Source organism: Stigmatopora argus, chromosome 22 (assembly GCF_051989625.1).
Source record: "Stigmatopora argus isolate UIUO_Sarg chromosome 22, RoL_Sarg_1.0, whole genome shotgun sequence".
NCBI lineage: Eukaryota > Metazoa > Chordata > Actinopteri > Syngnathiformes > Syngnathidae > Stigmatopora > Stigmatopora argus.
In genome coordinates, this window is record NC_135408.1 from 7,671,219 (window position 1) to 7,688,558 (window position 17,340).

Here is a 17,340-nt window from a genome sequence, read left to right on the forward strand (position 1 = left end):
ACCAATCAGTTGTCTCTCAATTCATCCACTTGTTCTTCATTGTTTCATTCACACATCTGTGTGTTGTTCATTCCTTTTTGTGTTGTTTTTTAATGTTAAATGTGTGTTACTGTGCTCCTGATTTTTTTTTTATATATACACAGTTTTTTGTTTGGCTTCTCAATTTTTGTTTATCCTTTGATTTTCAGACTTTTCATTGGAGTTTTAGCATGTTGTGTGTTGTGGTTTAAGGTGCAGTAGAAGGCAATATAATAAAACTGTGTTTTTAACCTTTGAAAATGATGGCAGTACATATATACAAGCTTTTGTGCTTTCAAAAAGATATTGAAACTCATTTTTAACGTCAAATGTATACATAGTTTTAATATTGTAACAAGGGAGAGGGAGAATCATTATTGATGTGCTTGTAGCCTCCCCTACTGGAACGATACGGTATTGTATTCCTTCATAGGCACTAAAATAGTGGGTTCACCCCTTTGTATTGACTTTTCTTCATTCGTGTGAACTGGAGACGATCCCAATTTGCTCCAGCTGATAGACAAATAACCCTTCAATGGATGTGGTAAACAACATAAGGCATCTCAAGAAATATAGTTGTTGATGTTTTTTCTCAGTTTGCGGTCAGGGATGCTTGAGTGAATAATTCACTCTACATCAAGAAGCCCACATCATTCAGTTCTGCTCTTCATTAATCTTCCAAACTTGTATGAGTGTCACAACTAGTTGTCGATTGTTGCCTCACTCTATTTATTCATCACATGGCCCTAAACAAAAAGGCCACCCAAAGTTATGAGCGCAATGTTTTCTTGACTTGTATCGTGCAATCAAGTGATTTTAAAGGAAAAGTGTCCCACCACACACAAAAACAAATACACGCTTTAAGCATTCTTCATCTGTTACCCTTTTTTATTCCAGAACTAAGTCAGACCATCACAACATGTCTTTTTTCCACCTTTGCCATTTTAGGGGGTTTATACAATAGTATAAAAAGAAACAACATATAAACAAACCAATATAAATACAACAAACACTACTTGATTCCTACAAAGTTGTATTAGGGCCACACTGAAAAGAAACCACCAAATTCTCTAATAAAACAATAAAATTTTGAATAAGTTTGCCTTTATTCTTGTAACATTGTTTAAATTGTAGAGGTACAGATTTGTAACCATTTACTTTTGGACATATTTTTTTATTTCTTACAAATATTACTACATTATTGTCATGCTTGTTTGGCCATTTCTACTTGTTTTTCTTTTCAGTGCGGCTCTCGTGTACTGTTGTATTTTTCTGTCTCTGAGTCAGTCAGATTAAAAGCACCAATTTCTCCCAGTCCATCCTTTCCTCCACAGCGGCACACCATTTACATTGAATGTTAGGTAGAATATTAGATGCATTATGTTGAAGTGCTTGCATAAGGATGTTCTGGTGGGAAAGCTGCAAATTGGGATGTATATATGTGTGAGTGTGTGTGTGTGTGTGTGTATGGAATGTAGAACCCAAAAAGTGAAAGGGGTTGTCTTAAAGCTCATTTCTTCTTCTGCTGTGTATATGGGATCACATGCACTTATCTTTGAATTTGTTACTTACTCATTTTACAGTTGACTGATAAACATCAACAAATGCCTCGACATGTTTTTTTACAATAACAATAGTGTTATTTTTTGCTACTTTTTTTCGTCCAAATACACCTTATTCAGTACAACACATAGATCAGGTCACCTCAGAGACATATTGAAAAGAATCATGGATCACGTCACCAATGTGTGGCCCATGCAGTTCCATGTCTTCTGTTCAAGATCGGCCCCCCATTAGTATCTCGTTTATTATCTGTCCCTCAAAACAAGCTAAATAACATCACTCACAAAGCTACATGATATCTAGCATATGTATAATCACACGGCGAGCCAATTAGGATAAATGTGTCATTAATGAACAAGTCGTTTCCGTACTTTTTAAACAGATTTACTAAACCAAGAGCACCAGTACAGAATCTCTAGCATATTTAACTGTTGAGAAAAAGGCTGAAACTGGTTGTGCTTTGGTTGTTTTATCATTTTTTAATAGAATAAAAATTAAAACAAGGAAGGGGGTGGGCATTCAAAACTTGGTTCTTGCCAAAGTCCTGAATAAAACTTATGTTTTCAAAGTCTAGCATAGTGACGGGTAAGGCATGTATAGTCCATGTTATTGTTTGTTTTTTAATTAATTGTAGTTGTTGAAGTCAACCCTACCCCTACTCACACGTGCACACAAATTAACACAGTCTGGCTCTGGAGGCACACAGTTGACCCTACCGCAGGGGTGGGCAAACTGGTCCTCGAGGGCCGCTGTGGGTGCAAGTTTTTGTTCCAACTGAGCCAGCACAGACACTGAAACAAGAAGCACCAGACTGCAATCCATTGATTGCACTTGTAGGACACCAGATTGGTGAAAATGTGTCCTCTTTATGTGTTGGAATGAAAACCCACACCCACTGTGGCCCTTTGTGGAATAGTTTGCCCACCCCTGCCCTAATGGGATGGGAGCTGGGGTGCAGGGGTTTAACTGAGGGAGGTGATGTTGGACCGGCCACCAGGGGGTACCATAATACGACGACCAGCAGGCCTGCTGGAGACATCATCAGGGGTGGGGGGACCTGACAGCACAAAGAGGAGGGAAGCGTAAGGAAAACGCAGGTTTGGATTTAAACCAAAAACACCGAACACGAGAGTTGCGTGTCTGACACTGTCATGCAGGAATTTATTCTACAACGCTTGTATTTTTGTAGACGTGTAAAAACAAAGAACACATCCATTCTGAATAAAAAAGGGGGCAGCTAGTAATGAAATCATGTACAAATTCCTTCCCAGGGAGATCACCTCCTTTGTCTTATTTTACCCTGCAAGCTTAACTATGCTTGTTAAGACACACCGACAACAACCAAGACTGTATGTTGTTGAGTAGCACAATACAATCATGAGAGCTTTTTATTTTATTTACTGGTGGAGATTCATGAAAAGTGTGTTTTTCTTTAGATGTAAGCTTTCCATGCAGAGGTGTTGTAATAATGAGGGACTATATATCGCGTAAATTGAGGGATTTATGCTCACCGCATGGGGCAAAGTTACCTGATAGAGTAAATCCTGACTGGTGCAGGTTCCTGACAGGCTGCTTGGTGGGGGACGTGCGCGCCGAGGCAGACGGGGTGCCGCCTCGCGACATGGAGAATTCCGACACGGGGCCGTCATACATTCCCCTGGGCACTGCCCTTAAGACAGCCAGCTGCATAGAACCACAGACAGTAGGTTAAAATGGGACCAATAAAGAAGGATGACAAATGGGAAAAAGGGCTGTTTTGCGTGTCATGGAACTTTTGATAATTTATTGATTTTCCACTCATCCAGGCCACGTTTACATGAAAACAAGTATGTTGCTTGTATTTTAATTGCACAAGCCTGGATTGGTTTATCCAAATACGGACATCTCTTTGAGAAACCTTTCACCTGGACTCATTATTGCCATCTGCTGGGGGTTGTGAAGCAGTAAAATTGTGGACTTTTTTTCATATTGAAAAAAATGAATAGACAAAATGCTCCGAAGTGGACACACTTTTACCTGCTTCCTGGCTTTAACACGCTTGTAGGCGTAGTCCGGGAACGGCGAGCAGGGGACGAAGCGGCCCACGCCCGAGGTTACGTGCAGGTTGTCATCTTCCAGGACGATCTTGCCTTGACAGATGACCACTTGGGGGGCGCCGCGCAACTCCATACCCTCAAAGATATTGTACTCGGCAGCCTGGAATTAAAGTAGAAAAGCGAGACACGACGCATATGATGGATTAAATTGAAATGAAATATTCCACCCACTCCTTCCTCTGAAAGTCTATTTTCCAAATGTGGTAGTTTTCCACTTTCAGTCATTTTTATCTTTCTAATCGTGACTATAGTTAACTCCCTCATTCCACTGGTGCTCCTTTCTGGCTTGTTGTCCAAATTGAGGCCAGTGCAGAGCAGAACTCGTAGTGGCTGTGCACCAAAGATGATGTCATGACAAATAGCGTGCGCGAGTGGGCTCAATATGATAGGAAACATGGCCACTCCTGCTTGGCTAGGCAACAAAATATGCATTAGGTTAGATTTATTGTTTCTGGGATCAACTCTGAATTGAATTTTTGTGTTTTGGTGGATAGTCAAACTGTGGGAAATAAAAATGTGAACATCATTGACTGAGATCTCTCAACTCCTACTGAATCAAATTGACACTTTGTGGCGCAAAGCACAGTCAAATTGTTTTTAATTCAAATGTTACACAATTTTATTGTTGTTTTAAGAATTTTTGTGTTTGTTTGTTTTTTTACTTTACTCAGAATTTAGTAAATGGGAATTCTAGTCAAAGGAAGAGCGGATTTAGGGAATTAGCATGGTTTGTTACACCGTGAAATCTAATTCTATGTCTAAATCTGATTTGGGAAAATAAGTATAAAAGAGAGATTCATATTGTTTATCTCATCATATCCATCAGTAAACACATTTGCCATGTGATTGTGTGCAAATACAACAAGGCTCATTTGTTTCATTTTTTCATGAAACAATACCTCCGTTTAATGCATGGTAACATAACTTTGTGGTTGCTATTTTTACGTAAGTGTTTTCTTTTAATTCAGTAGGCGTGAATGTACTTTGTGAGTCAGCTTGAGATCCTCTGAGACCTCATTTCCGTTCGGAGGAACTCTGAGCTCTCTGGAGCCTGGTCAAAAATGTGTGTGTAAGCCAGTGTGCTGTACAACAGCACACACACTGTCTGTCTCTTATTCTACCTCCAGGGTGGACTTCCTTCATATACATTTGCTTCATATAGTTTTTATGTAGTGAAGAAGTAAAATGATGCACGATTTCCTACGCACCGAGTTGTGTTTCTTTGCCGTGATGGTTCGGATAGCATCGGTGTCCCAGATGACGAGGTCGGCGTCAGAGCCGACAGCAATCCGACCCTTACGTGGGTACAGATTGAGGATCTTAGCTGCGTTGGTGCTTGTAACTGCCACAAACATGTTCTCGTCCATCTTGCCGGAGGTCTACAAAGAGAAATAAAATATCGGATATTCAAATTTCTAAGAAGAACTTAGGGACATCCATTTAAAAAAGTGCATAACAAGAATGATACAACACCCAGAGTGTATTTGTTTTGTTTCCTAGGTTACTACAAGGATATTTAAATTAATAATAGTAAATTCTGACATCAATGCGTTTTGCTAATAACAAATTAACTTATTTCTGTGAAATTTACCCTCGGCAAACAAAATGTTGCCTCGGCCCTTATGTAGTAATTGGTACTCGGCCGTTTGGTCACCGGAATTTTGGTCCCCGGACTTTTGGTCGCCGGACGTTTGGTAGCCCAGAAGGTTATTGATAATTAACATTTAAAATTGTTGCTCAAATTCCCTAAATACAAACTGTGAATTATTATTTAATCATACTTAATGCCCTATTAATTATTAGGCTAAACAAAAGCTCCAAATTTCCCGTACTTTTATTGTGTTTTGTTGGAGAACTTGTTAAGACCCTGACTGACGTCCCTTCCTAAGGGGACAACTCATGTACATACAAACTCTTCTACACTCACACGTCCGCTCAGTGAAACTGCTCAGGGCCATTGTTGGCTTTTATTGATGCGTAGACCGTGTTGTTTTACCTTGTTTTGTCGCCTGACTTTTGGTCGCCGGACTTTTGGTCGCCGGATGTTTGGTCGCCGGTTGTTTGGGTCCCGGCAACCAAACGTCCGCGACCAAACGTCCGGCGACCAAACGTCCGGCGACCAAAAGTCCGGCGACCAAACGTCTGGTCACGGTAGTAATTTACCTCGAAACTTTTGTGCCACAATTCGTAAAAATAACAATAAGCGATAAAAGTAAAGAAGATTCCAGGCTTTCTGACCACAGCTTTGTCCCAGATGAGGGTCATCCTCTCCTCCACCCCATTGACTCCTTCGGGAATCTGAGTGAAGTCGTCCTTGCCGATGGCCTTCTGCGACACGCTAAATGTACAGTGAGCGCTGCCGCTCACACTCAGGTCTCCGCTGGAGGACACACAAGTTTTGTAAAGCAACTACGCTATCGTTATCTTCACAGGTGACATTTGACAGTCTCACACAAAACAGGACCCAGGGAATTTGGATGGAAAAATAATTCCTGTTTCCACTTAACTGACAAGTTGTGTTACTAGCAAAAAGAAAAAAAATCAACCCCTACATACTTTAAAACTACAAGCAATCCAGTGAAGCACACGTGCATGCATTTTGCACATATTATATTGATTATATTCAATGAGGTTTGATTTAGGCATATAAGCCAAGAGGAATTGTTTTCATCTGTTTGTTACATCTGACAGTGCAAATAGCGGTCGGTTAAGATAATGTTGGAAATTATTTTTCAAACAATAGAAAGCAACAAATTCCAAAGGAGCTTTCCGCTTGTTTCCCAGGGATTTGGAGGTTAGGTTATGTATTGCAATAAAAATAATGTAAGGTGTACCTGGACAGGAGCGTGTTCAAGTAGTCTGGAGTGGTTGGGTCAGGACTGAGTGGTGGTGAAGTTACAAAAGAAGCTGCTTTGGCCCAGTTTTTGCTCCAGTAATGGGTTCCGTCCGTGCCCAGGCTGGCCGTGATTGGCTCCCCAAAAACAACGTTTCCTAAGGAAGAAGCCTAGTTTTAGAAAATGAGCAGCAAAAGATGGCAGAAGGATTTCAGGCATTCACCTTTTTTGCGAGCCTGCGATATGATGTCGGCGGCGCTCTTGCTCATGACGCGGGTCACGTAGAGGGGACAGTTGGTTTGGCTGGCAATGGTGATGGCTCGAAAAACGGCCTCTGCTTCCAGCTAGAGCAAGTAACAAAAAAAAGGCACAGTTAAGTATGGTTTTCACAGTTTTTTTCTACGCAAATGCTAGCACAGCAAATATTATTTGAGGCTGTTTTTAATAAATACTTTCCAACCAAAAGTGGGAACTTTGAACTGTAATGCCAGAATTTGCAGTGCTTCAGTTACTACATTGACTTTCATGCATCTTTTGTACAGTATACTGAACTAAACAAAAGATATATAGACAAATCATCGGAGGTCACATTCATGTCATTGGACAATTTAAGAACATGTTCAGTCAGTTCTTAAAACCAATCAATTGAAAACAAAGGGGAAAGGTTTAACTCAGTTATGTCTTTGACATAAGCATCTGATTCTTCGTAATCCCAAAAATTCCTTTCACAGAGCCTCAAAGCAGACGAGTTGCTGGAAACTAAATCATTTAGTGACACCAAACTGCTGATTCACATCCTCCCTGTCACTTAAGTGCATGAAACCACATGCATAATAATACCAGCGCGATTGTGAGCGAGAGTGAAGTCTGTATGTGTGGCCATACAAGTTGTTTTGACTATGAAATTGAAGAGAAATAATTCTAATTCTCTTCAAAATCCTGTGTCAACACATAGATTGAGTAGTACTGTAGTGTTTGTTGTGTGTTATGTTATATTCCAACCTCTTCCGGCCGACTTAGCACGTGACCTTCCGGTCCAGTAATTCCCATCTGCAGCATACGGGCCTGCTCCTGTTGGACCAACATATAATGGGAAAACTTAAACCAGCATAGAACATAGAGGATTGCAAATAGTCAGGTGTATTTTTGGTTGTACTGGTTCAAATTAAGTTAAAATTACGTTATTTTTAGTTCAGAAATAGCAAAAGGACACTCTGGCCACAAATGGTCTAAGTTAGGTTTTGGATGTCATGGTTACCATCATAACAGTGGCTTTTAAGTAGACTTGAACATCATGTGGTTATCATTTGTTCCTGAAAACATGATAATGGACTCCATCCAATTCCTTGTTTAAAGCTTGATAAGATAGAGTTAGAAATAGAGCTGAATCAGATCCAACACTTTCATTTGCCCACCCCACCATGTGGAAGAAGTACTCCTACTCTCTTTCGTGACAGTGTGTTTAGTCTTTACGCAAAGGAGATACTCTATGAAAAAGGAGGGGGAAAACCAGATGATCCAATTTAGGTCACGAGAAGCTGTTTGTGAGAAAAGCAGTTTTCGTTACCTCTGCAATGATCTCTCCGTTTTCCGCATGGACCTGAGCAATGGCCCCCCTTTCTGCCAGGAAGGTGAACACCTCATAGAGCTTCAGCACAACAACAAAAAAACACAAAACACATTTCATTACGCTTGCAATTTGTTTCTATACGATAAATAAGATGTCCCTTTTGAGGCAGCGACCGCGTCTCATGCTGCAAATATTTTGTGTGTTGTCCTGAAATGACTGAGTATGTGTGGGGCAGTTCTCTAGTCAGATGCATGACACATGTTGGAAACTGACAGTTAGTCAGGAAAGCTATATACCTCACTGTTGCTCATCTGGTAGTAGTCCTTATAAGCCATGTACACCTGGAAAGAGTTTACTCCTATAAAAATGAAAAAAGACATATAAGAAGGTTGGTGCCTTGAGCTAAGCAAATGAATTTGACCTCCATTTTGAGGAAAATTAAACCAAATATAAATATAAAGAACCAACATTTTATTCCAAAGTTCTGTGTTGGTAAGAGAAAATCCATTTACAGCTATGTACAAAATATTTATTTGTAATTGAGTTGCTGTTTTGACTGGAAAAACAAACGATAACAAGCTTCTGTTTTGCACTAACGCCTTATTTTGTCATCCCAAGACAATTTCCTCTCTAGGACAAACAAAGTGTCATTGCATTTAAAAAAAATGATGATACCTTTGTCTTTCATCAGGCTTTCCACCTCCTGTTTGACACTGTCATTCCAGTGAGTGATGTCCACATGAAAAGAGTAGTCGCAGCAGGCCTTCTCGTCAGCCCACTGCTTCCACTGGTTAAAGGCCTCCATCAGGCTGCTTCCTGCCTCTGGGATCACATGGTCCACTGTATGTGGAGGAGAGGATAGTAACCAAAGGGTCACGTCAAAAGTTGTGTACTGGTGGTTCCTATTTTTCCATTATATCTTGCAGAAGATCATTTGTCAGTGCATGTTTTGGCTGCAACCCACTTGTGGCACCAAACAATGGCACATGTCACATTATAACATGAGATTGTCATATAAAATTGACCTATATTCTTGGCCCGTATTATTAAATCAGTCAGGGGACAGGACTGAAAAAACCCACACCAAAATTCAAATATTATTACCACACAAACAATATATAATCCCACTAAAATCTTACGTAAGGGTGAAGAAACTGTTCACTCCACACCCAACGAGTGAATGTTTTTACTTAGTCTCGAAATGTAATCCCCCACAAATGAATGGGGTGCGTGAATAGTGCTAACAGGGGCATGTCTGTTAGTAGATCTCTCACTGCCAGCTTTCATCGAAGTTTAGCGTGACGGCGACGATGCAATCTCGCAGCTGTTGGCTGTGATGCCGACGTGTCTCTTAGGACACACACGTACAGTAGATATGTACTTGCTATGTTAAGACAAGCGGACACACTGTTCTCAATTTCCATGGGAGCCGCTTGCCCAAAAGACCCCCCTCTTCTAAAACCTTTTGTATAGACTTGATTTGGAGAGTGGCCCATAGGGGGCTCGCTTAGAGTGTCAGCTCCACCTCTTTTACTCATGAGATTTTTAACCCTGAACTGCCACTCTCTTACCGATCATGGTTGTGCCCCCGGCCAGAGCTGCCTTAGACCCTTGAGCAAAGTCATCCACAGTGGTGATCCCGCGGTACGGCATCTGGAGGTGAGTGTGGATGTCGATACCACCGGGGATTACCATCTTGCCATTGGCCTCGATGGTCTTCACCCCACCGGGCACAATGAGGTTGTCGCCTATTTGCCTGCGAAGAATTAGTCAAGGTTATCCAACAGTTGGGTTTATGAGGTGTTATACCCAGCATTAACATTTAAAAAATATTAACCAAGCATGAACAAAGCTTAGTAAACGTTAGCCATTTATCCGAGTTAGTACGGACAGGTTTTACTAGGAGTGGGTGCAAACCAAAGTTGGTTATGTTTTGGCAATCTTCATTAAAAACAGGATTTGGAGAGGTGAACTTCAGAAAATATTAGGCATAGTGTATATTTATAAGTGTTTGGAAAGGGTTTGCAGTAGGCAATACTTAGACTTTTTTCTTTACTCACATAGTAACCCTCAAATAAAACTTGGAACTCTCTGAGTTCTGTGCTTTCCAGTCAAAATGGATTTCCCCTTAAATATCTTAGCTTGGATTTGCAGAAGCTCTCAAAGTGCTAATGAGGCTAAGGGATGAAAATCAAAGGGAGGGGGAACAGAATGGTCTTACTTGATGAGACCATCCTCCATGTAGATGTCTGCATGGAAGGATTGATCATCGTTCACAATCCGGCCGCCTTTGATAAGAAGCCGGTCGCTCTATGGATTAAAAAAAAGGGAGATAAGAACGAGTTCTATGCATACATTGAAGAGATGCAGCATTGTGGAGACTTGGGATTGCTAAACGTTCGTATAATAAGATCACTTGGTGTAAAATAAGAACGACAACAAAATATTAGATTACTTTGCAATGAAAATTATTGCTTGATTCGGGCATTGCCATGACGCCACACAGTCAGATAAATCAAAGTCTGCATCTACCGCCGAGTTGTGGACTGACTCCAGCGTGCTGCTGCCATGGCAACCAGTTCACCGCAGGGAGGGAGAGTGAATAGATTGGTCACTGGCTTTTGCTTTGTTGGAGAGAAGCAATGGCTGTTGTTACTGGGGGAACCAGTTGGAAAATTGCGGCTAATAAATTAAAACAAATCCACCACAGCGTATAAAACATTGTTAGATGAATGCATTATGAATTAAATGCATTAATTTTTGTACATGTAAAAATAACACGGACCTTTGTAACATGCGTAATACAGGGGTCTATTGATTAATGACGTATTAGTCATGCTGATGTGTACAAAATAACCTTATCCCATAACATGATTCCAAAATTTGTGATAAAGATATTAAGATTGACTCTGGTTTTGTGCTATATTTTCAGAACTTGGTGCTGCATCACTCTCTTACCAATGCCTACTGTTAGTCCAGACTCCAAATTGTCAATAGGTGTGAACATGAGTCTGAGTTGTTTGTCTATATGTGCCCTGCAGCTGACTGGCATGCAGCCCAAACCTAAAGTCAACCATCATAACATTCAGCTAATGCAGGACTGCATTGAGGACAAACAGTCCCGAAACTAAATGGATGGTTGTCAAGTCTGTTTCAGTCATGATACATCCCTTCCAGAATAGAGAAAAAGAGTCTTGGTTGTCTTCCAAGAGCTACAATCAATATACTGTATATATTTAGTGTACCATAGTGATGAAGTAGTATGTATTGAGTGCATGCTCAGAGGTTTTTCAGGCAACCACACCCTGAAAGCATTACACTACTCGATCGGAGTGCTCGCTCACAACTGGAACGTAGCTTGCCTACACATCAATGCTGCTCTAAAACTGTCGATTTAGCACATCCCCTCCCTCCACAAAAATAATCCCACTATTGCTACCTTACAACTGATTTCTTTCAAATGATACCTTTATTTGACAGAAAAATATTTTCAAAACAATTTATCGACCATTTTTACTTTATGCTGGCAATGGCTAGACATGTTTTACATTTCAAACCTTTTGCCTTAATATCATAACATTCTAGTTTTGTTGTTTTATAGCCTACTGTTAGTCTTTTTTTCCTTAACACCCCCAAAAATGCACTTGCCAATAAGTCTCAGACTGAATAATCCTCTTTTGGTTAATCGAGGCAAAGCTCCTTGACTTTCGGTGACGGAAACTCTTTGAAACCATGTGGCAGCTTTGGTAATAGACATCATATGACAGCAGGCCTAACGTTTAAAAGGGATGGTGTGATAGACCTATTGCGAGTACGAGGAAAAGAGTCGAGCAGAACAGTAAACATTCACCCGATATGATCCTTTTGATCCTGATCGGGTCAGACCATCCAGGGTCAGGCCCCAGTTTGCCACTCCCAATGACTGCATACTGCTTTACGAGTGGAATTTAAAGAAAAAATCCCCAAAGCATCATCTGTGTGTAGTAGTTATAGCTATAATTAACTACAGCACAAAGACCTCTAGACTGTTATCTGGCTTGTGTACATACGGAAACATGGAAATTCCATTCACAATAAGTATTTCTTAACAATGAAATATATGTACATGGTCAAATGTGTTTCTGTATTATGAATGACTGATGTCACTTCCTGCATTTAGAGTTGGGGATTTTGTGGTCGTTTTTATTTTATAGTGGGTGCAGGATTTGATGAGATTGCTTCAAACTAAAGCATTTGGGAGGATTAACATGCTCTCAACACGCAATGCCATCAGTGTTCAAAAAAAGAAGAGTAGGAAAGAACAGTATCAGGACAGTATCACCAAAAATAGAAATGATTCTACCTTTTTTAGATAATAATTCCTGGCAGATGAATTGAGTAAAAGTTCAAGGAAACAAAGGGCAATAAATTTCTTTTTTCTAAACAGTAATACCTAAAAAAATGCCTAAAATAGCACGCCTCTCCACAGGAAACTGTCTTTTGGCTGCTTTCTTCTATTAAAAAAAGGATGACAGGATGTTTTCATGTTATTTTCCACTTTCGCCAGAATGGAGGGAAGAATATTTCATACTGCCTCTTTTCACTTCTTGATAATTGTGGAAATTACTGGACAACTCCCAGGTTCGACAGGATGTTAGGAGCTTCTGTTACATTAGGGTGGAGTCTGCACCCATGCTTCCATTTTCTCGCAGTTGCATAGAGACCAAATATTTACCCAAAAGCTACATTTTTATAGAGTTGAGAAAAAAATACACATTTGAGTGGATTGCGGTAAAAGAAGTGCACCGACATATAGGGTATGTGTTTTGGTGCCATCTTAAATGCACACCGGTCGTCATGGTGAATCACATCTGGCTAGGTCATGTGTTTTGTTTGCATACAAGCCCACTATATGGCAACACGCGTGTTGATTGCATGAGCCCGAACTCATTTCGTGGCTTGGGGTTTTCGGGGAGAGGTCTCATTGGAAGCAACATTGGAGCGGGTGGGGTGGGAGTATGTTAGGATGTCTAGATCCAGGTTTGTAAATGATGATTCATGTCAGAAGAGACCGGAAAATCTTTTGTTCTGTTAGACCGCCCAACTTGAAACATATTATTCATTAAAGTTAAATATAACTAAACTGTAATCAGGCAGTAGATCATTCAAATACCACTAGAGAGAGCCAGCACTCATACCACCAGACAATTCTGAACATTTTAGAGTGACATTTGTTACTCACAAGCTCAGAGCTTGGTCCAATCACATCAATGGGAATCAAGAGCTGTGCATTTTGCATTATCATGATGAAAACGGAAGGCCAGACACGAACGGAAAACACAACCTGATTTTTTTGGACATCATTCCGTCGCTAAAACAAACGTGACGACAAAGACATAGCAATGCGGCACATCACTGCAACGATAAAAAGACAATGGAGAGATGTGCAGTTGGACGACAAACCAGAGGCGCAGCTGTCTTAACTGGCCTCCGTTCAACCTCCACCCTGCACGCTGTGACACAACTGCTGGCCTCCATGAAAATCTCAATTCAAGACACTCCTTTCCCTCTTCTGCTTTATCTCACATCAACCCAGAAATGGGCGTGTGCCTCCCATCAACCCCCCCTGCCCCCACCCTCTCCTCTCCTCGCCTTCCATCCACCTTCCTTGCCTTTCACTCGCTCCTCTGCACCACACAAGCCTGCAACATCAACGCTCAGCTCGGAAAGAATAAAATCCCCTTTGAAATGACGTTTGATTATTTGCCAAAGTCTCTAATCATGATCGGGCAGTGGAATTAAAGGATATAGAATATAATAGGATAACATGACCGTAGAGCAAAATGGCTGCAAGGCTCACTAGAAAAAAAAATCTCGTTTAATCCTACACAATGCAAAACCAACAATCTAAATCTAAAATACTACTAAAATAAAAAAAATGAATTGATTGAGATAAAAACATAAAGTGATATCTTTAATTGAGTGCTCACATGGGCGAGTCCCTCAACAAAGAGACTAATACTACATTAAACCATGACCAATACATTGTCCTCACCGCAGAATGGGGGCTGACAGACACAAAAATATTCATAATAAACATATTTTTTAAAGACTTTTGCTGCTAAAAGGTCTAGGTTAATGCTCTTGCAGACCAGGCTAATGCAGTGATTTATTTATCCCAGCCATCAAAGTTGCCAATTCCATAAAGCGTCGTCAACTACTCACCGTGATCTTCGGGATGTTCTTCTTGCCTTGATAAGACATTCTTTTTTTCCCTGTCAATCAAAAACCCAAGAAGAGGTATAAAATGATGATGATAATTCCCCTCCTGGACGGATGCTGGATGTGGAATGTGAAGCACGATGCGCGCGCGTACACATAAACACGCACACCCGTTCACGAGCTCGGCAAGTGTTGCAGGAGCGTCAGTGCTCGGAAGAGAATACCAAAATTTCAAAAAAAGACGGCCCCGCCTCATATAGAAAGGGAGCAGTGGCAATAAATTGTCTTTAGAGGACGCCAGAGAGACCCCAACGATGCATCCATCTATCCATATGGAAAAGTAGGCATTAATTATTGATCATTTGACTCATTTAGGGGCGAGGTCCACCTTTGCAATATAAAAGTCGTTATCCACTTGAATGCACTCACAATGCAAAAATCGATATTTAAGCATAGACACATTAAAAAGTACATAACAAAGCCAACATACTTTGTTGAACATTTTTACGTAGGATAAGTAAATAGTAGCATTTTGACAGTTTTATTTTCAATTTAACTTTGTGTTAGTCATAGAAAGCAACCTTTTGAGGTGTACAGATTATTCCTTGTTTGACAAATTCAAATGACAAATTGACTTCAAGTTTAACGCAAAGACCACATATTCATTCCCTGAATGAATAATGCCATTATTAAACGTGTGCACATAGAGTATGCATATATACGTTAGGTTTATATATGACAAAATAAGAGGAAACAAAACACTATCAGTAATTTGATGACTATTTTTGCCGAGATTCTCTTTATTTCTTCCAAATGGAGGAGGGGTGAAATGATGTAGCAGCTGTCACAGATGCTCTCCAGCACATGACACACCCACATTCTAATGATTCTATAATCTATCAACACACTCTGGATGCCCCCTAATGAAGCCATGTGACTCTATTGTTTAGACCCATGAAACACCAGCCCTTGCTTTCTCTCCACCAGATCTTTCCTACATTACTCAATCATCATCTTTAATGCACACATGTTTAAACAAACACTGAAACTCACCAACAGCCATGTCATTGTCTACACTATAAATGTATGTATGTACAGTACAGTATGTTCTCGTTGACTTTAAGTGTATAATTAATAGTTAGAATAGATTTTTTTTCTTATTTGTTATTATTATCGGAGAACTTTGCCCAAAAGGTGACATCACACTGCTGATTGAAACTTTTCTGGCTAGATAAGATGAGCTGTCCTGTAGCATTTAAACACTTGAATTTTGACTCGGTGACACATCGCTGACACTTTGTTCGACCATCCTCAGCGTTTTTAATACATTTGAGGTAGACAGGTCTGCTTTCTCCTCACTGTGACAACTTACATCACTAGGGTTAGTCTAAGGTTATTTGAACTGCGGAAGCAGCATTAGGGTGACTTTAATGCTGAATAATAAGATGTAATGTGTTTTACAGCAGTGTTGGCTCATAGAAAAAGTAAAAATGCTGCGCATAGCACGGGTTATGATCTGTTCAGGACTGATTTGTCAACTTCTATCCACCATGAATCCAGCATGTTCTGTCACCTGTCAACAGATGTACACGTATTTGTCGAGTCATCCTGGGGTTATCACAAATGTTTTGCTTAGCTGTAATGAAATAAAAAACACAATGAAGAACAGAATTCTATCACAAGGTGTTTGCTAAGAAATTAAACCCCTCATCATGAATACAGCCCTATATTATCGAAGCCTGTGCCACCCCGATATTTACAATTTCCAGAGCAGGTTCATATCCAGATTTGCTTATACAATGTATAGATGAGCAAATGGATTACATTCTACTGCACTTTACATGCCAAAAAATAAAAAATAGAGATGTTTTTGAAAGAATATACAGTATTTATTTGAATAGTGTACTGTATATGGCACTGTATTCTTGGGATTTGTGGCATGTATTGTGAAGAGTACATTGAGGATTGTGTTCATAAATGTAGACAAATATTAGGGAACTAATTCCATTTATAACAAATCTATCTATTCTCAACACTCGTTAAGCGGCTGAATGCCTGAATAAATTATTATTTGCAATGGCATGTCACAAACATTTTACGGGTTGGTCCAAAGGCACTAGTAGTCATATGTATGTCATCACGAATACATGCTGGATGCTCACCTTCTCAAACGGCGGGCTTTGAAGAGTTTCCGTCCCTTTGTTGGCTCGCTCGTCCTCAGAACCGATGTCTGTTCCGATTGAGAGTGAGGCCCTGGGGGTCCTCTTCTGACCCACACTGAGGGCATCAAAGTCTAGAGTCTTACTCTCAAAGGCGTCACTCACGCTGCAGAACATGCCGCCAAATTTTTGTCGAACCCTTTGGTCTGTAGAAGTGGGCCGGGCCAGGTACACGGGCAAGTCGTCTTGGGTCTTTTCCCTGTGCTCTGCCATGCTGCACGCCTGGTCTGGTGACACGAGAGAGGGGACAGAGAAGGTATCTGTGTGCTTGAGTGTGCGGGTGTGGAAAAAAGATGAACTGCAGAATAGTGGCTGTTTGCTGGACTAAAATATCGCGCAAAAGAAAAATGTGTGGCTAGTTTAACATTTTGTGGCACAGGATGGGTTGTATAATTTTATTTTCTATAACAAATTAATTTCAGCATTCAGTTGTCAAAGTATTCTTCAAGTAACTTGTTTTAATCATTACACATTCTTAATGATTTTTTCCCTTTCTTATTTTTATCTTTTGTTTTATGAAAATGCATTTTGGTTGGCTAGGAGATATATCATTATATTATTTAGTATTTGGAACTAAATATCTTGGTTTGGTTCAGCACAAATGATTTTTATTCTTTCTTACATCATGATAAGCCACAGTTTTGATATTTGTCATTATTTTTGACCCATGTTGTGCATTGAAAGGTTAAAATGTGAATATTGAAATTTACAAATTTCCATATTTAGGTTAGAATCTTGTTGCAAAGTATTATTAAGATTTTGGTTGTTTTGACTTGTTACATGAATGTCTTGTTTTTAATATGGTAGGCCTATTTTTTCTTTTTCTAATGAACTGGAGA

General features: G+C 40.1%; 1 protein-coding gene across 2 annotated transcripts; it reads right to left on the bottom strand.

Annotated features, from left to right (window-relative positions):
• Positions 1 to 2,034: 2,034 nt before the first annotated feature.
• On the bottom strand, positions 2,035 to 14,493 carry dpysl3 (dihydropyrimidinase like 3). Of its 2 annotated transcripts, XM_077591811.1 has the most exons (15): positions 14,286 to 14,493; positions 10,303 to 10,391; positions 9,653 to 9,837; positions 8,757 to 8,921; positions 8,378 to 8,439; positions 8,079 to 8,159; positions 7,514 to 7,582; positions 6,735 to 6,855; positions 6,512 to 6,668; positions 5,916 to 6,057; positions 4,886 to 5,056; positions 3,598 to 3,777; positions 3,111 to 3,264; positions 2,523 to 2,638; positions 2,035 to 2,305 (listed from the first exon to the last, which is right to left on the bottom strand). In XM_077591811.1, exons 1-14 carry the CDS (start codon positions 14,322 to 14,324, stop codon positions 2,544 to 2,546), a joined length of 1,710 nt encoding a protein of 569 aa, XP_077447937.1. In that variant the 5' UTR covers positions 14,325 to 14,493; the 3' UTR covers positions 2,035 to 2,305; positions 2,523 to 2,543. The 2 variants fall into 2 exon arrangements, with proteins under 2 accessions (XP_077447937.1, XP_077447936.1); XM_077591810.1 differs by having other exon boundaries at positions 2,035 to 2,638.
• Positions 14,494 to 17,340: the final 2,847 nt, after the last annotated feature.

Bases quoted from the DNA above. Each gene is read 5' to 3' on its own strand.
- dpysl3 (XM_077591811.1), bottom strand. From the start codon at position 14,324: ATGTCTTATCAAGGCAAGAAGAACATCCCGAAGATCACG. The intron at 8,160-8,377 runs GTATATAGCTTT...GTTGTGCTGAAG, and splicing joins ACCAGATGAGCAACAGTGAG to CTCTATGAGGTGTTCACCTT. The intron at 7,583-8,078 runs GTAACGAAAACT...TTGGTCCAACAG, and splicing joins ACGGAGAGATCATTGCAGAG to GAGCAGGCCCGTATGCTGCA.